Source organism: Scyliorhinus canicula, chromosome 9 (genome assembly GCF_902713615.1).
Source record: "Scyliorhinus canicula chromosome 9, sScyCan1.1, whole genome shotgun sequence".
Classification (NCBI taxonomy): Eukaryota; Metazoa; Chordata; class Chondrichthyes; order Carcharhiniformes; family Scyliorhinidae; genus Scyliorhinus; species Scyliorhinus canicula.
The window spans coordinates 101,602,371-101,622,803 of record NC_052154.1 but is presented as its reverse complement, the minus strand read 5'-3'; the positions used below and the strand labels follow the sequence as shown (position 1 = coordinate 101,622,803).

General features: G+C 48.8%; 1 protein-coding gene across 1 annotated transcript in view; it reads left to right on the top strand.

The window, feature by feature from the left end:
• The window catches only part of LOC119970925 (mucin-6-like), a 238,661-nt gene that overhangs the window by 137,328 nt on the left and 80,900 nt on the right, over positions 1-20,433 (top strand). Inside the window, exons 21-23 of the mRNA XM_038806035.1 lie at positions 47-188; positions 297-407; positions 17,366-17,551. Coding sequence (XP_038661963.1) covers positions 47-188; positions 297-407; positions 17,366-17,551 — 439 coding nt within the window. The remainder of the gene's footprint in view (positions 1-46; positions 189-296; positions 408-17,365; positions 17,552-20,433) is intronic.

Sequence of the window (20,433 nt, the reverse complement as noted above, 5' to 3'; positions counted from 1 at the left end):
GCTGCAAAACTCAAGTTAATGTCTCTAACATGTTTTATTTGACTAGTATCTGCATTCAAGGTAAATGGGAATGCACAGGAGATGCAAAGTGTCCTTCAACCTGTGTAATTCATGGAGAAGGACACATCACTACATTTGATGGAAGACAATATGTATTTGATGGCAATTGTGAATATACTTTGGTTCAGGTAATAACCAATTTTTAAAAATAACTTTTATACTATGCATTCAATTATCTGTGTGGACATGCTCTCATTCTTTGTATCTTAACCAATGTGTGCAATTTGTCTATTTAGGATGCTTGTTCTGTTAATTACAGACAGCCATCTTTCAAAATAGTCTCAGAAAATATTATTTGTGGTAAAACGGGAGTTGTCTGTACTAAATCCATAAAGATCTACTTTAAGGTAAGGAAGTTTAGTGTTGAAATACATTTTCAGTCATTTCAATTCATGTATATCGCTATTGACAAGTTTTGTAAAGCAATCTTTTTTATGTTTTTTTATTCATTCATGGGACATGAGTGACGTTTGCAAGATCAACATTTGTTGCCCATTCCTAATTGCTCTTAAGAAGACAATCAGGCCCTTCATTATTAATGTAATGACTTAGACCAGGCCTTTGAGATTGGCCGAGTAGAATACGAGTTCCCAGATTAGTGGCTCATTCAGGGAACCCCTTTCAGGGAGTGTCAGATCCTCCACACTCCCAGTGTAGACAGCAAGCTGAATGCACCTGGTGTTCTGCTGCTGGTTTTGTAAATAAAAGGAATTCTGGTGAAGGGATTCTGCCTCCGAGGACTTATTGCAATTAACTGTTGGTTGAAATGAATGAAAATCGCTTATTGTCACAAGTAGGCTTCAAATGAAGTTACTGTGAAAAGCCCCTAGTCGCCACATTCCGGCGCCTGTTCCGGGAGGCTGGTATGGGAATTGAACCGTGCTGCTGGCCTTCCTTGGTCTGCTTTAAAAGCCAGCTCTTTAGCCCTGTGTTAAACCAGCCCCAGTTATTTACACTTTTCTACATCTTAGAGCCTCATTGTTGATATTGTTCAAAATTGATAAGACCGGGACTTTCTGCTCTTGTTCATGGCAGGTGTGTTTGGTGGTGCGACTGGCGAATATCAAGGGTAGGCCTAAGCCACTTTTCCCGGCAGCATAAATGCAGGGCGTGATCATCCTGGCTGTATTTCTCGCTATCCAAAATTGGGAACATCATTATATTTGTATTAGGGACCCAAGATTGTTTCACAGAGTTGGAAAATTTCTGACTTGCCGAACTTGTCTAAGGAGAAATTGCCCTGATTGACAGGATTACCTTACACAGTGTGGGTGCGTCCCAGCTCACTGTCCTGGTTATAGTGTGCAGGCAAACACAGTGGATGAGGAGTGCTAGGTTGGCTGATCGAAAGGTCCACTTCCATGCTCTGAGACTTTGAATTTGAAGCAGATAGGCCCTCTCACCTTTACTACTCACAACACCCCACCCACTCCCCAATCATATCCATACCAACTCATGCAAAATCACGGCCTCACCCATTGTCTATGGCTTTCCTTGATCTCCATGCTGCCTAATGCTCCTATCCCCAATCCCATGGCTATTCATACCCTTCATGCAAAGTTATGCCCCTCTACCCACCCTTCAGGGCCTTTAACAACCTCCATGCTAATGTTTGCTAATTCCCCAACTCATATCCCCACCACATTTCTCGCTTACACTCTCTATTTTAACCTATTTAGTATTCACTGTGGTGAAGCACATTCTGGAACCAACCAAAGAGTAGGTTATGTTTGACTTGGTAGTGTGTAATATGACAGAATTAATCAATAACTTCAGAGTGAAGGTACCCCGAGATGACAACGGCCACAATATGATTGAATTTAGTATTTTAAACATAAATAAGAGCAGCTATGCTGATGTGAAAGCTGAGCTTGCAGAAGTGAACTAGGATACTATGCTATGGCTTAGATTAGTGACAGACATTTCAGGGGATATTTCACAATATTCCAATATTACTAATATAAAGAAGAATTCTTTATAAACAAGTTAAAGAAAGCATCAAACTTTTGGAATAAGTATGTAACTGTGCAAAGGTGAGTGGCAGGTCTGATGAGTAATCAGAATATACAGAACAGCAGAGAATGACTAAAATATTAATTCGGAGAAAGAAATTAGAGTATGAGAGGAAGCTAGCTAAACATGTAAAATGGAGAGCAGGAGTTTCTACACATATTTTCAAAAAGCCAAAAATTAAAGTGGGTGTGGTTCCTCTGGGGAGTGACAACGGGGAGTTAATAGTAGATGACCAGGAAATGGTGGATGAAATCAGCACATATTTTGCCTCTGTCTTCAATATAGAGGATATGACAAGCATTCAATTAACAGCTGTAAATTAAAGGGTGGAGTGGAAAGGGGAAATTGGTGTAATTACAGCCATTTGGGAAATTGTACTGAGCAAACCGATGAAGCTGTGAGCTGACAAGTCTCCAGGTCCCAATGGCCTTTATCCTAGGGTCTCAAAAGAGGTGGTAATTAGGTAGTTGATCTGTTGGTGTTAATTTTCCAAAATTTACTAGATTCTGGAAAGGTTCTGTAGGATCTCTTATTTTCAAGTCCTGTGGTAGTTTGAAATTGAGTTATTGCATAAACTTTAGTCATACGTTCAAATACAAACAAAAGATATAAAAGAAAACAAAACCCAGCAGGGCATAGTGAGAACAGTGAAAAATAAATAAAGGAGAGAGAGAGAGAGCAATGTGCACCAAGAGCGTTTTACCTGCACTTCTGGTACTGGCCCCCTCTCTGCCCCTAATTGGTTTGCAAGTTTTGAATTGTGACTTCTGAATGGTGCTCCATACCATCACTCAGACTGGTATGCACATTTGCAGTCTGGATCCTGAAAGGTTGGTGTAACATTTCACTTTTATCACTGCCAAACTGTAAATGTATAATCTGACCTTGACTCAGAACAATACAAGCTTGTATTTCACCCACAGTTACAATAGTTTCAAAACTTGGTTTTTAATATTTCCCTACTATTCCTCCTTTGATTCTTCACAAACCTCTCAAAGAATTAATCAATAAAAGCAAGCAAGCAGGAAATATCGCAGAGGAACACATTCACGGATGCCTTTGATGGTCCCTTTGTTTATGAACAGCCTTCAACACTGGAATGAAAAAGCCGATAAGCTGTTACAATCATTTAGATATAAGAAGCTCGCTTATTGGGCAAAATGATATGATGGGTAGTCTTGAGAGGCATATCTTAGCAGGAGCTTCAATTAATTGTTTGCAGCAACACTTAATAAGCATAAAAACACAATACACAATGAAAAAAGGCAGCAACGGATACACATGTTGGCAAATAAGATTTGTCCTATTAAAAGATAGGGGGCTGGATTCTCCATTTCAGCAGCTAAGTGCCGGCTGAAATGGAGAATTTACGGGCAGTTTACAATGCCAAAATCAGTGCTGAACCCTCACTGATTCCAGGACCGGTGAGGGGCTAGCAGCTGCGCCTGGTGAAACTCCCATCATCCACAGTGAAAACGGCCGGAGAATGGCTGGGTCTGTGGCCGTGCATGCATGTTGTGACAACCTGCAGCGGTGATGCCGTACAACATGGCGCCGGCCGTGCACGAACTCGACCTCACAGGCCATCCCCTGGCCACCCACCACTAGTGCCCCCAGCCCTCGTGGAAGCCCTCCCCCCCCACCAGCCTGTGGCACGGTTCCTGGCCGAGTGAGGTGGCGCTGGACACAGTCCGCAACCGCCACACTGGTTCCCGACACTTCAGACCACACGTTAATCGTGCGGTCGGGAACTCGGCCCATCAAGGGTGGAGAATCGCGGGAGGGACATCCGGTGATGCACCAATGCCTTTCCAACAGTGTGCAACGTGCGACACATCTATGTCACTTCTGTGGGAGCGGAGCATGGCTGGCTGGCGTCAAACCAGCAGCGGCCCTGATTTGGGCATTGGAATGGATTCTCTGCCTAATCGCCGATTACAATATCGGTGTCAGGCAACGGATATCCCGCCCAGGAGATTTAATCAATGCATGCTCGTTTAACATGAGATGCGTTAATCCAATCTTTCTTCCCCTGGACTTTAACAGGGTGGTAAGTTGCACCTGATAGGGTCCTTCCCATTAGCATCCCAAGGTTCTTATGTACTTTCTTCAGGTAAACCCAAACTCCGGGACGATGTTGTGTCCTCCTTCTGGTGGATCTCCCCAGGCCGCCCTGTTGAGAAGCAGAACTAATAGCATTTGTTAGATTCTGACAATATTCTAATTTGCCATCACTCATCATGTGACAATGGGCTTTTCACAAATCAATGGTTCCTGGCAGTAACATAGGTCTTCCTGTTATAATTTCAAATGAACTCAGACCCATAATACTATTAGGCGTTGCCCTAATACTGCACAGGATAACTGGTGATGTTTGGCAACTCATTGTTTCAGAGTTCTATTCATTCATTCCACTTGCCCTGATGATTGTGGGTGATGAGGACAATGTAAGTCCCAGGTAATGTTTAGTAATCTACCAACTTCTTGGCAGACAGTGCCTGTAAAGTGGGTTCCCTGATCAGAGTCAATGTTGGTGGGAGTTCCCCATCACGGAATGTAATCCTTACACAGGACCTTGGCCGTGTGATTGGCTGTGCCCCTTCTAGTTGGAACTGCTTCCACTCACTTCGAGAACCTATTGACCAACATGAGAACATCGGTGTATCCTTGAAATGGAGGAAGGGGGGTATAGACGACCTGTAAATACTGGAATAGCCCAGCAGGAGCGGGTGACCTCAGTTGGGGCAGTACTGTGATAGGTCAAGGATTATTCTTCTGGCAGATCACACAGCGTTCTGCTACCAACTGGGCGTGTTTGTTAAATCCTCGGATCCCTGGCCCCACCAGCCCTTCTCGAACCATGCTTTTGGTCCAGGACTAGACCCATACTGGCCATTACAGCCTGACATGTGGCTTCCGTGGCTCTCAGGCAACTTCCCCATCCGAGGACCACTGCATCCAGTTTTCCGGAATGGTACCCAATGGGTCTCTGCTGAGCCAGCTATGTGTAGAAGTCAATCCAATTTTGATTACACAAACCCAAAAAGGACCTGAGATGTTGGATAGTAGTGGGCTGTTTGGCTGCCTGAATGGCTGTGGTCCTATCCTGGGTAAGTTCTCTCTTTCCTTCCGAAATCGTTTGTCCCAGGTACACAACCTCTTGTTGGGCAATTTGTGCCGTGGCAATGCCGGCTTTATGCCCTCTCAGGTGGAGGTGGTCCAGCAGGGTACGTAGGTCTTGTTTGTGTTGTTCTTCCATGTTGGATGCCAACAGAATGCCAGCCACGTACAGGATAACCGTGGAGTTAACTCTCTCAAATGGCTTTATGAGGCCAGGTGAAATACCATAGGGCTGTTGTGAAAACCATATGGTAGTCGTGTCCAAGTCTACTTTTGGACGGTGAAGGTGAACCATGGCCGAACCTCAAGTGCCAATGGCACTGACCAAAATCCATTCGCCATATCTATTACCGAGAACTATTTGTGTTCCGGCATTAGAACATTAAAAATGGTGGAGGGGCCGGCTACCAAAGGTGCCCTTTCATCAATGCACTGGTTGGTCTTCCTGTAATCGAGAGTCAGAACCCAACTCCAATTGGGTTTCCGTACTGGCTGTAGGGGGCAGTTAGAGGAACTGTGTTTTTACAGAACACCTTGCTCCTCTCGTTGTTGGATGACTGGCAAGATGCCAGCAATGGAGATTGGGTTGATGGGGTAGTGTTTGGTGCACGGTGGGGCAATCCCAGTAAACGATGCTGGTTCCATCTGGAGTCGGCCGCAATCATTCTTATCTTTGGCCCATATTGGGTGTTCTTTCAACTCTTCCTTCTTCAGGCTTCTGATATACTATGTGATTTGGCCATCTTCAAAATGCAACGAAGGATTCAATTGAGTCAGGACATTCATGCCTAGAAAGGTTTGTTCCACTGGATCGACCCAGTACTCTGTTGATTATTCTTTAGTCTCCTATGTACGTACTGAGTACGTTCCCTTGGCTGCAGAAAAATACTTTTCACTGTACTTCGGTACATGTGACAATAAATATCAATCAATCAATGAATTGTGTGGTCAACTCGTGTGGGCCAAGTCCAATGAGTATGGGTTGAGTTCTACTGCTGACCAAAACCTGGCCCCCTGGTAAGTGGGCAATTTGTATCTTGCCATCTGGAGGTAAAGAGTTTTTGTATCGTCGGGGCAAACATGTTAATTCAGCCCCTGTATCCAGTGACAGTCTATATCTTGATCGCCCACCCTCATAGTGATATACAATCCATCTCCTCGCTGTTGGATCAGTGCCAGGGAGAGGTGCTGGGAGATTGAGGGCAGGCTTCCCTAGGTTTTTGCAACCTCCAGCAACTCCTTCTGTGGCTGTGATGTAAGATGCTTGAATCTTTGTACCAGGTCGTCTTCGCCACCAGAGGGCGTGCTTGGATTGTGTGTCAGGCTGTTTTCCTGATGTCCTTTCTGTCATCCCTTTTCTTTGCACCTCCTCGCCCAGTGGCCTTCTTTTTCACAATGAAAACACTTTCCAGGTAGTTTTTCTTGGGTGGTAGCCCCGAACTTTCTGGCGCTCGGCCCAGCAACGCAATTCAACGTTTGAATGGTCCACTTAGCGAGGCCTCACGGGTTTCTCGCCACCAATTAAAGCTCGCCAGCTGATTCACCGGGACCGCCCTCGCCATACCCCCGCTAACAAGGTCAAGCAGCACTTCAGATGCACTTGTTCAGCCAGCTCGCAACAATGGCGCCAAGGAGACCAGCCCCAAGATTCAGATACGCAGATCTGGGGAAGCTGCGAGATGCAGTGGAGGCCAGGAGGGCTGTCCCGTTCCCCAAGGATCCGAGAGAGTCAACCACAAGGCAGCCAGTGCTGCCTGGGATGAGGTGGCGGCAGCTGTCAGCTCGGGGAGTATGACCAGGAGAACTGACCTCCAGTGCCGTAAGAAGGTCAACAACTTACACCTGGCAGCATGAGTGAGTAGACACTAACGCCCCCTACAAACCCCCTTCCCAACCCCAAGGGAACATCCATCCCCCAACTCCCCATGTGAGCCCCAACCCTCCCTCATACATCCCTCCCACCACTGTGAACCACACATATGAGTAAAGATACTCCCTCTGTGGCCCATCAGGAAAAGCTCTCCCGTGATCATTGAGAGAGGGCCCAGACTGGCAGAGGGCTGCCACACTTCAGAATGTTTACCTCCTTCGAGGAGCAGGACCTGGTGGTGGCCGGCATGGCAGAGGCAGACCTACATGGAAGCTGGCAGATGCCGCAGAGGTGAGGAACTACCGAGCCCCACCCAGAGGACCAGTCAAACGTGAGTTGTTATTGACTCACTGACTGACCCATCCCTTCAATTGACCACATGTCCATTCTCACGCATGTGTTCCAGCCGATGGCACCGACCCATCTAGGGGTGCACCCTCTCCTGACTCCGAGGGGAATACCGCGGAGGAGAGCTCCGAGGATGTAACCGCAGCCATGGCCCAGCTGTCATCCCCACCTTCCCCAGCGCAGATACACACCTTGGTGGGAAATGTTAGTGGACAGGCTTCAATGCACAATGTGGTGAGCACAGCCCTGTTGGTGATGCACATCAGGTGGAGGCAGGAATCCCAGGTGATACAGCAGTCAGAGGGGTCTGAGCCTGATTCTGAGCCTATGGTATTGAGGTTTTTGGAGCTGATTGAAACAATAGGGAGCAACCGGGACATTCAGGGGAAGATGCCAGCATCACTCCAGCATATCCGCAGATGATGGGAGAAGTCCCAGAGGCTACGGGTGCAGGACAATACGTGGCACCTAGGTCAACACTGCTAGGGTGCCGACCGCAGTGGAAAGCCTGGTGCATGACGTCGGCACCATTAGGAAAGGTGACCAAGGCGTTGCGCAGTTGATGACGGCCATGGCTGAGGGTCTCGGCAGTATGTCCAACTTGCTGGGGGATATCACCCAGTACTAGGCCAACCTTAATGAGGTTCTGCAGGACATATCCCGCTGTCAGATGGGTAGGCTGAGGCGCTGTGGAGTTTGACCCAGTCGCAGGTGGGCATTGCTGAGGCACTGCAGAGCATGGCCCAAACACTGAGGTGCATCACCAAGGGAGAAGACATGATGTTGCGGACTATGGGGAACCATCAGGGCTGGCAGAGCCAGATGATGCAGGGGCAACCGGGGCTTGAACCAGCTGCCCCTCCGTCCTGAGGTGAACCCCAGGGCCATTTGGCACCGATTGGGAGGGGGCATGGGTGCCAACCCAGACCCATCCCATGTACTGGCAATGGTGGCCACCAGGGCCCCGACTTCCAGCCCTCAAATGAGGCTTTATCTCGATATCAGCACACGGGAAAGGGCGGCCACTGACAAGTGGGCCAGAGCGCTCCAGCCTCAGAGCCTCTGGGAGGTTGCCCGCCAGGGGCATCGAAGGCCCCCAGGGGGGTAGCATCATCGGGAGAGTGGGGGTTTGTAAAACACATTAAACACCTTCTTGCACCACCATTATGATGCTTTTGTCGCTTTCTTCTGCAATGCGGGCTGACCTCCGAAACGTTTATCCATCTCTTCAGGCAACCCCTTCCCTCCCTGTAGAACTCACCCACCCTCTGGCTGTGGACTTGCCCCTGGAGCTGTGACCCGTCCCCTGAGTGTTCGGGTGTTGGCTGCTGTGTGTGGTGTCACTTCCCGCAGTGTTCAGGCATCATGGTCTGATTGGGATTCTAGGCAATGACTCCCACATGCTACATGGCCCGTCTACCCACAGGAATCCATTTGGGATATGTGAAGTGCTCACTTAACCACGACTGCCAATTCCCTATCAGCAATAGCCTTCAGCCACATGGCCTGAGGCCTCAGCAGTCGGAGGGGATTATGGGTGGTTGTTGGGGCAGACGGGCAGGGACAAGGTTTGCCCCCGGGAGTGGGTAAATGATCCAGGGTTTGGCATGGTGGTGCCACAAGCAGTTACCTGCCAGTTGCCCACCCTCCACTCAGCACAGCCACAACCCTCCTATGATGGTCCACCATTGCAGAGGGTCCTTCCCCCTGCTGAGGGTCCCTCACCCCCTACCGAGCACTGGGGTGGGAATCCCAGCACCCCGGCCTCTTTGCCTGTGAGCAATGATGGCTACTCATTTCCTCGGTTGCTCACAGAAGCCCTTCCACCAAGTTCCTGTTTTTTAATAGAAATACTAATCGGCGCCAGTGTGAGCATTTGCTGGGGGTGGGGGGGGGGGGGGGGGGGGGGGGGGCGCTGAGTGACGGGAGGCTGTTGGACATGGGGTCGCTCTCGATAATTGTATGGAAATTGGGCTAAAGTGGTGATGATTGGTTTCTCACCATGCTACGGAGGGGAGCGGGCTGGTTGCATCGCAAACTGTTCGGCGCCTGACCCGGATCTCGTTTTTGGCGTCTCCCGCTATTCACCGGCCTCGTTTCACTTGAGCGAGAGCGCGAGGCTGGAAGATCGTGCCCACAATATTTTCAAAACTTGTTTTTCAGTCCATCAGACTGAAAAGTAGCACATTTAAACTTTCTATTCAAGAAGGGAAGGAGGCAGAAAACAGGAACCTTTGTGGGGAAGGTAATAGGTTATAGCTGGGAACCGAGAGAAACTCAAAGTAATCAGGAAGAGTCAGCATGCTTTTGTGAAAGGGAAATCATGTTTAACCAATTTACTGGAGCTTTTGAAAGAGTAACATGCACTTTGAATAAAGGGGAGCCTGTAGATGTGCTGTTCTCGGATTTCCAGAAGACAGTCGATAAGGTGCCACATCAAAATTATTGCAGAAAGTTAATGCTCATGGGTCGGGGGTAACACATTAGCATGGATAGAAGATTGGCTGGCTGGCAGAAAACAAAGAGAATGCACAAAAGGGTATTTTTCTGAATGGCAAGATGAGTGGCGTCTCATGGGCATCGCTGCTGGGGCCTCAACATTTTAGAATTTATATCAATGACTTGGATAAGTGGAGTGAAGACATACTAAATTTGAAGTTGACACGAAAATAGGTAGTGAAGTATGTTGCGAAGAGGACAGAATGAGATTGCAGATAGATGTAGATAGGTTGAGTGAATGGGTAAAAATCTTGCAGATGGTGTATAATGTGGGAAAATTTGACGTTTATCACTTTGGCAGGGGGAATAAAAAAGCAGAGCAATATTTAAATAGAGAGCGCCTGCAAAATTCTAAGACGCAATGGGATCTAAGTGTGCTAGTGCATGAGTCACAAAATGTTAGTATGCAGAAACAACAAGTAAATAAAAAGATTAATGGAATGCTATCCTTTATTGGAGCATACCTGGGCAGCACGGCAGCATTGTGATTTGCATTATGGCTTCACAGAGCCAGGTTCCCAGGTTCGATTCCAGGTCACTGTTTTTGTGGAGTCTGCACATTCTCCCCGTGTCCCTGTGGGTTTCCTCTGGGTGCTCCAGTTTCCTCCCACAAGTCCCGAAAGACATGCTATTAGGCAATGTGGACATTCTGAATCCTCCCTCAGTGTACCCAAACAGGCGCCGGAATGTGGCGACGAGAGGCTTTTCACAGTAACTTCATTGCAGTGTTAATTAAGCTTACTTGTGACAATAACGATTATTATTATTATTATTAAATTGAATATAAAAATTAAGGGTTTTATTCCTCAGTTATACAGGGCATTAGTGAGACCAGATCTCGAATATAGTGTGCAGTTTTGGTCTCCTTATCTAAGGAAGGATGTAAATGCATTGGAGGCATGTTGTCTTCTGAGGATAGGTAAGACAGCCCAGGCTGGTGTTTGATTGAATGGTGATTTAATTGAAGCATTTAAGATCCTGAATGGTCTTGTAAAGGTGTTGTGGAATGCATGTGAGTTTAGAACGAGGGGATACTGTTTTAAATTCAGTGAGTCGCCCATTTAGGATGAAGTTCAGGAGAATGTATTTCTCTCAGGGTTGTTCGACTTTGGAACTCTCTGCCTCAGAAAGTGGGTGGGGATGGGTCATTAAATATTGTTAAGGTAGAGGTAGATTCTTGTTCGGCAAGAGAATTACAAGTAGATAGAAATTTAGAGCTTGAAACATAAATAGATTAGTCATGGTCTTATCAAAATGTGGAGCAGGCTCGAGGGCCTACATCTGTTGCTATTTTGTATGTTCCTCAAGATCCATGATGAGATGAAAGAAAACAAAGTTCTAAGTATTTATGATGGGCTTTGTTAAATAAAGAAAAACACTGATTGATACAAGCCAACTCAATACATTTAAATCTTCTTAAATACCTAATCTAAAATAAAAATTGTACTTAAATCCCACACCAAAGACAGTTAGTCCCTCAATAATGTCTTGGAGCTGTCAATCAACCTGTGAATTTATATCCCTCCCCCCTCTACTCTACTGTGATAATGACAGGTTGTGAAATCAGTCAAGCAGTAATATTAATCTAATGATGACCCTTGGGGCTATGTCAACAAACAGATTTTGAAATTGCAAGCACAGAACCTTTTCAACTCAGATAAAGCAGGCTATGTTTTTTTCAAAATTTAAAGAGCAGTGGATTTAAATAACTTTTCTATTCAACAGTTTCACAGAGCTTATGCCCTTTATTCCAAGCATTAACATTTATTTAAAAAAAAATATAAGTCACACACTGCAGGTAACAGACCTTGTTCCAGTAAAAGCTCAGCACTGAAGTTCAAATGGTCCTAGTTCGTTCATGTTTGCCCAATGTATGAATCGTGCCCCTTGTTACATACCGGCGAAAATAGGATCTGTTGGAAATGGCGTCAGTATTCCTGGATCTATGGTCCCAGCAACATTTTGGATGGGTGCAAACTCTCTATTCCCCATGAAAATCCAAACGTTTCAGGTTGATGGCCTTTCATCAGAACAATGAAGGGTGATTGAGCTGAAGAGCTAACTCTTTCCTGTCTTTATTTTATGTCACCATTGCATTGGTCATTTTAAATTCCTCTTAAGAAATTAGACAATATCAGTTTACAGGATTACAGGTGAGCCTAAATAAACATAAATAAATAAATAAAATACATAAAGCCGACCAAGCTTTCAAGAACATAGCTGCCAAACTGGGCCTGGAACAGATGGGTCAGAGAAACAACACAAAGAAAACACCAACTTGATCTAATCTTCAACAGCCTTTCACAGATGCATCTGTCTATGACATTATTGGATGGAATGACCACAGTATAGTCCGAGTGGAAACAAAGATATGGGGCTGCATTCTCCGCACCCCGATGCCGAAATCGTGGCGAGCGCAGGGACGCAGAATCCAGTTTGACTCCGTAATCGGGCCCGGCACCGGTTCAACAATTCTCCGGGTCGGCCTGGTGGGGGTGGGCAGATCGGAGACCGGGGGGGGGGGGGGGGGGGGGGGGCCTTATCGGCAGCCGGGGAATTAATGTGCAGTGTTGGAGGGTCGGGGGCGCAGCCGATCAGGGCGATCTCTTTCTTGGGCCTGGCTCCGCGGTCCGAGTCCTCCATGGATTATGGCACAAATCTACATTTGCATTCAGAAAGACCTGGATAGCACAGGAGTTTGTACATGAAAAGTAAAAAGTTGCATTGACACCACAAGAATATAAGGCAACTATATTACAGGAGGTCCACAACATCAGTTGAACATCGATTCTTTTATCCTTCCTGGTGTAACAGTGCAGATTGGCTCTGTACTTAACATGAAGTATCGTGGAAGAAAGAATTTACTTTTGAATAGAATGCCCCAAAATGAGTGCAATAAGACATTCATGTAATTACTTTCAACGTTCAATTATTATTGCATAGCAAGGTACATAATAGGAATAGGATGCATAGCTGTATTGTTTGATGATTGTCATTGGATTTTTTAATGTGCATTTGGACAAGCAAACAGTGCAGCATTCCCTCGGGATTTCCTTCAAGACTTGGAGTGGGACTTGAGTCCATGATCTAGAAGCACCAGCACTCAGCCAAGGTGCCAGATCCTTGCGAGTTGCAGTCACTGTTCCCTTTCACAACAGATTTCTGTGTTGCTTTAATACAGTTTTGTTTTCAGATCCATTCACAGTTATGAATGGGGGGATAAAAGTGGTAAAATTACTGGATTAGTAATCCAGAGGCCAAACTAACGAATTTAAATTTCCCCACAGTAGTCGGGCGAATTTAAATTCAGTTAATTAATCAGTAAACTTTACCAGAATAGTTCTAATGAAAGGTGATCACCCTGAAATGTTAACACTGGGTGTGATTTAATGGTACAGTTTGGAAGTATAGCAGCGAGCGGGAACTGCCACGAGCTTCCTGACGCTCGACCTGGTGATGTCGTCACCGGTATCAAACGTTAATTGGTCCACTTAACGAGGCCCCACAGGCATCAAGCCACAAATGATGGTGCCGCCAGCTGATTCGTCAGGACCGCGCCCGCCAGCTCCCCACTAACAAGGGTGAGCAGCACTTCAACTGATCCTGCAGAGCAAACCCCTAACAGCTCGCAGCCATGCCACTGGGGATACCAGCCTCACAATTCGGGGATGCCAACTTGGTCAGATTGTTGTACGCAGTGAAGACCAGATGGGCGTCCTGTTTTCCTGGTGATTAGGAGTGTTTGCCACAGGGCAGCCAGTGCCACCTGGGAGGAAGTGGCAGTGACCGTCGGCTTGGGGAGCGTCACCAGGATGACAGGCACCCAGTGCCGCAAGAAGATCAATGACCACCACTGGTCTGCACAGGTGGGTTGGCCCAAGCCCTCTGGCACTGCCCCTACCTGCTAACCCGGCCCCCGATGACCATGCACCTGGCACTGCCCCCGTCCAGCACTGTACCGCGCTCCAGACTACTCATGTCCAGCAGGGCCACCCATGCCCCCCCCACCTCCAATTCTCCCTCATACTCCACATCCCCCTCCCATATTCACCATTCCCCCCCAATGCTCCTCATCCCCCTCCCATACTCCCCATCCCCCCACCACACAGGAGATAGCGGTGCCAATGCGTGGCACCGAGGCCAACACTGATAAGGTGGCAACCTGAGTGGAGAGCCTGCTGCATGACATCAACACCATGAGTGGAGCGGTCCATGGCATGGTTCAGTCTGTGAGGGCCATGGCAGAGCGCCTCAACAGCATTTCCCAGTCGCTGGGAATCATGTTCCAGTCCCAGGTGGACCTTGATGAGGCTCTGCGGAGCATGTCCCAGTTTCAGGTGGACCTTGATGAGGCACACCAGAGCGTCCCGTTGTTGGGGAGGTGTCCGAGTCACAGGAAGGCATTGCCAGGGTGCTGCAGATATATCCCAGTCACTGAGAAGCATCACTAAGGGCGTTGACACCTTGCTGCAGACATTGGGGAGCTGCCAGCACTGGCAGAGCAAGTTGATGGAGGGGAAGCTGGATCGAGTCCCGGCTGCCCCTCCACTCCAAGGCGAACCTCAGGGCCCTATGAACACCGACCGGGAGGACGGGGCGCTGGAGCATCTGGAGTGGTGACGGAGACCACCAACTCATCCGAGTTCCACCACCTGACAATAGAATGTCACGGAGTCAGCATCCAAAACAGACTGGCACGGCAGGGCATGTGCAGCCAGTAAATGGGCCGGGACCCTCTGGCCCCAGAGGATGCCCACCAGGGGCATCAAAGGCCAGGGAATGCTGTCAGCAGCAGGATGTGTCCACCTCTGATGTGCATCCTGGTAAGAAGTCTTACAACTCCTGGTTAAAGTCCAACAGGTTTGATTCAAACACGAGCTTTCGGAACGCAGCTCCTTCCTCAGGTGAATGGCGAGGTATGTTCCAGAAACATTTATATAGACAAAGTCAGAGATGCTGGACAATGCTTGGAATGCAGGCATTTGCAGGTAATCAAATCATTGCAGATCCAGGGAGCGGGATAATCACAGGTTAAAGAGGTGTGAATTGTCTCAAGCCTGAACAGTTGGTAGGGTTTTGCAAGTCCAGGCCTGATGGTGGGGGGTGGATGTAATGCAACATGAATCCAAGATCCCAGTTGAGGCCGCACTCATGCGTGCGGAACTTAGCTATACGTTTTTGCTCGGCAATTTTGCGTTGTCGCGTGTCCTGACGACCGCCTTGGAGAACGCTTACCCGGAGATCAGAGGCTGAATGCCCTTGACTGCTGAAGTGTTCCCCGACTGGAAGGGAACATTCCTGCCTGGTGATTGTTGCACGATGCCCGTTCATTCGTTGTCACAGTGTCTGCATGGTCTCGCCAATGTACCACGCTTCGGGACATCCTTTCCTGCAGCGTAAGAGGTAGACTACATTGGTTGAGTCGCACGAGTATGTACCTGGTGGGTGGTGTTACCACGTGTAATGGTGGTATCCGAGTAGATGATCTGGCATGTCTTGCAGAGATTGCCCTGGCAGGGTTGTGTGGTGTCGTGGTCGCTGTTCTGAAGGCTGGGTAATTTCCGATAGATATCTCCACATCATGTGCATCCTGGTGGCAAACCTAGATGCAGCGGTAGAGCATGGAAGGCTAAGCAGGTCGAGGATCACTGAGAGGGCATTGGAGGAGAAGGAGGTTGGGTAGGGTGAGGGGTGGGGGGGTGGGGAAGCTGGGGCGGCACCATCAGGGGCTAAGGGCAGTTGGGACACATATGTAGAGCATTAAAGAATGTTGCACCGGAGAAATATGATGCCTCTGGCACTTTCTTCCGCAATATGGGCCAACCACCCGTCCCCTACCCTAGGTCTCCGGGCATAGAAGTCCTGGAGGCAGCACAGTGGCGCAGTCGTTAGCACTGCTGCCTTACAATGCCAAGGTCCCAGGCTCAATCCCGTCACTGTCCGTGTGGAATTTGCACATTCTCCCCATGTTTGCGCCCCCACAACCCAAAACATGTGCTAGGTATGTGGATTGGCCATGCTAAATTTCCCCTCAATTGGATTAAATTAATTGGGTACATTAAATTTAAAAGAAAATGGAGGTCCTGGATTCTCCCCCCACACCCCTCCCCAGTAACACCACTTGCAGGTGATGGGTGTGAGCGAGCATTCAACAGACAGGCAGACAGACAGACAGGGTGGTGCCGAGTCCAGAGGTGGCGATCTTTGGAGGGTCAGAAGAGCCGGGAGGTCAGGGGGCGAAAGAAGCCGACGTCTAGGCCTTTGCCTCCCTGGTGGCCCGGAGACGGATCTTGTTAATGTGGAGGGACTCAAAGGCCCCGAGTGACATGGCTGGGTTTCTCAGTATCGAGAAGATAATGTTTGCCTTAAGAGGGTCAATGGTTGGGTTCACCCGGAGGTGGCAGCCATTTGTCGACTTTCTCGGGGAAAATTAAAATGTCAGCAGATGCAGTATTCGGGGGGCGGGTGGGGGGGGGGGGGGGGGGGGAGAGGGCCAGATTGTTATTTTATGGTTGGGTGTGTGAGGATTGGGATGGGGGTGGTAATGTTTATTATACCATGTTTATGTCGCTGTTGTTATTATTATAAAAACTTTCAAATACCTTAATAAAATATTTTTAAAAAACAGACAGGCAGGAGTCAGACTGTGGCATAGATTGAGGAGCACCTGTGCTCAACTCTCAGCGAGTTATCATCAACCACCTGCCTTCGACAGTGACCTGCTGACAGTGCTGACACAGTCCCATCACCCTGGAGTAATGTTACACAGACCTTGGGGCAAGGTGGGAATAGGTGAAGGGAGAGGGTGGGGGATGGGACAGGGAGGGGGAAGGGAGTGGGATGACCAATGAGACCACCTTTAATGTGAAGTGGGTGAGGATGAGGGCCTTCCTGGACGTCCGGGTTTGCCGGACCCTCGCCGCTGCCGCTTGTCCTCCATCTTCACTGCCCGATTTCAAAGGTGGCTCCTCACCTCCTCGGGTCCCCGCAGCAGCCATTCCACCAGCTTCACATTTTTAAAAAGAGTGACTAATCGACGCCCGCGTGACCACTTGCTGGGAAGGCAGTTAAATCATGGGAGACCGTCAGATAGGGGGTCATCTCCATTGATTGTAGGGAATTGGCCTTTAGTGGTGATTATTGGTTTCTTGTCGTGCCATGGCGGGATTGTGATTGCACCAAAGGGAGCGGATCGCAAATCTATCGGCGCCCGGTGTGTTCTCCATTGTGGCCTCTCCCACGATCTAACGGCCATGTCACGCTCTCACTCAAGTGCGACATAGACATTAAATCGCTGTTGAGTATTTCCAGCATTTTCTGTTCCTATTCCAGATTTCCAGAATCAGCAGTACTTTGTTTTATACTGATGGAAAGTTTGCTTTATTAAATATTGTAAAGTCCCCATCCATCACTACCTTCATAATGAACAATGTGCCTGTTATCCTTTTCTTTCAGGATATTCTAATTAAGCTGACTGATGGACACTATCAGATAACACCTCCAAATGCTGCAAGAAGACTCAAAGTGGTCAGCAATCCACTGTATCTGAAATTTGATTTAAGCATCAATGCAAAGCTTGAGCTAACTATTATCTGGAACAAGAATATGAATGCTTACATCTCAATTACTAGACTATCAGAGGTAACTCAAACTAAGCTCTTCTTTTAGACTGAAGTAATCTGCAGATGACTGAATGAAACTAGTTCCAGGTCAGCTTGTACAACTCAACTGTCAACTCAATCATTTATTTCAGCATATGTTTTAGGAAGGGTAAACCTATCGTCAAATTCATGCTGGCCAAATGTGTTTATATGTGTGGGGGTTGGTTTTAATTTCAACTGTAATTCTACTGTGCTTAGACAGCGTCATGGCGTGAAGAGTAAATCTAAATTGCAGTGGTTGCTCAGTAACTGGGGACTTTTTAAGGTGGGAAAGCCTTATTTTCTTAGTTGAGCTGAATTTGTTTGTAGTGGGTGACAGGTCACTGGGGAGGACACTGGGGAGGGAACACCTCTCAACTCTGCCAGAAGAAAGACTGGACAACACCGGAGAAGCAAAGAGGTAGACGTCCCAAAGAATCAGTTTTTGTCCAGATAATCAGGAAATTAGGACACAAAGAATGTCTCAAGAAAACTGAAGTTAAGAGAACAGAACCAAGGGCCGGGATTCCCCCTTCTGGGGACTAAGTCACCACGCCGGTAGGAGAACCAGCACCAACCACTCCGGCATCAACATTCCGCACTTTTGGGGGCTAGGTGGGCGCTAGAAGGGATGGTGCTGCTCCCGCCACCACCGCAGGCACGGCACGAGTTCGCGCATGCACCAAAGGCCGGCATGATCTTGTGCATGCGCAGAATGCCAAGAAGGGTGCAAACCTAATTTGCATCAATTTCAATCCATTCTAAGGTACTTAGCATGGTTAACGTTGCATCTTCAGCCGTCATTGAACCGTCCCATCCACCAGGCATGATGTCATGCTGGCATGAATTATTATAGCATTTTACAAATGGGAAGCAGCCACCATGACTTCCGAGAGGGAAGGAGATGAGTAGGGAATTCAAGACAACAGAGTCCACTGGCTAGCTCTGGAGTTTTGGGGGTGGGGTCTCAGGGATTTCCAGGATGGAGGTTGCGGCGGGTGTGGGTGCTCTTGAAGTCTTCTGTCTATGTTGTTAAAAGTTCTTAGAGGGCTGTGTCAGTCTGATGTCTGTGGCGGGACAGGTGGTTGGGGGGGGGGGGGGGGGGGGGAAGAGGGGGGTGGAGGGCATGAGGTCAAAGAGATCTCAGAAAGATGCATCCTGAGTTAGAAGGGGGCGTATTAGCTTTGCCTATCCTTGAGGATGCACTCTGCGCAAGGGCTTTGGACTTGTTATTAATTTCGACCTGGACCGGGCCCAGCACGATGAGAGGGCTCTGGGATTCGGCACCATAGCTGGTCTGCCACAGGGGCAATCTACCACATCCTGTGGCATCAGGGAGTCCTTTTCATGAACAGGAAGGGGCTCTACTCCCTCAATGTGTAGCTGGTCTGTGACACCAAATGGGATTAATGCACTGTGTGCACGTTTTCCAGGGACCGTGCACAATGGTTACTTCCTTGGGCAATCCCAGATCCCTCACATTTTCGAGGGTCACCCCAGTCTGCAGTAATGGCTTGTAGGGGACAAGTCCTACCCCTTGAGGTTTCGGCTGATGACGCCAGTGCAGAGGCCTGATCTGCACGAGACTTACAGCGCCACCCAATCTCTGACAGAGCAGTGCATCGGCCTCCTGAAGATGCACTTCTGTTGTCTTGACATGTCCAGTGGAGCCCTGCAATACAGTCCTACAATCCCCATGGCTTCTCCCGCATCATGGTGGTCTGCTGTGCCCTACATAACCTGGCTCTGCAGCGGGGCAACGCCCTTCATGAGGATGACCTGGTGGAGCAGCACATGTTGTTGGCTGAGGAGGGGGTTCAGGAGGCAGTTGAGGAAGAGGCCACTGAGGAACCAGAGGATGGAGGCCAGGTGAGGCTGCACATTAGCAGGCAGGTTAGGGATACCAGTCCCACATGCCATCCCGGACTTCTCCCCTCCCCCTGCCAGCTCTGTGCCTGGCATCGCACCCCCCATCCGCCACAGCACACCCCACCAAACCCGGCAGTGATGCCCACGCCTGTTCCTCGCCATGCATCCCCCAACCACAATGCAAGAAGTGTTCAGCTCACGATGCTTCCCTCGCCCTGCAGCAGAAGTTGGCGCACAACAGCGGGAAAGGGCCCAGATTGACAGTGGTTGCCGGATCTCGGGGTGCTCACTCCCTATGAGGAACCAGCCCTGGAGGTGGCAGGGGCGGCCGAGGACAGATTGGTCATCAGCGTCAACTTTGGCCTACGTCGCAGAGATGGGATCCATGCCACGACATAACATGGCTCTGCAGTGGGGCAACGCCCTTCATGCCAGCCTAATGATCCTTCCCTCTCACTGACCACATGTCCTTTCGCCCACACAATCTCCAGCTGGTGGTGCCGGCCCATCCGGGGTTCCCCCCCCCCCCCCCCCCCCCCCCCCGGAGAATACCTCAGAGGGGAGCTCCGACGATGCCACCATTGAGGCATCACAGCTATCATACCCACCCTTCACCAGCGCAGAGGCACAACCTTGGTGGGCGAACGTAGTAGACAGGTTTCTGGGGCATGATCTGGTGAGCACCTCACAGTTTATTTTATAAATTTAGAGTACCCAATTCAATTTTTCCAATTAAGGGGCAATTTAGCGTGGCCAAGTCACCTACCCTGCACATCTTTGGGTTGTGGGGGTGAGACCCACGCAGACACGGGGAGAATCTGCAGTTGCAGATGGATATCTGGTGTCAGTGGGAATGCCTAGAGGAGGCAATAGTCGGAAGTCTGCTGCATGCCCGGACTCAGCTAAGTCCCAGTCAGATGCTGAGCCTCTGCCCCAGGCTATCCTGGAGCTGATGCAGTCGATAGGGTGCAGCCATGAGATTCAAAGGGGGATGCCAGCGATACGTCAGTGGGC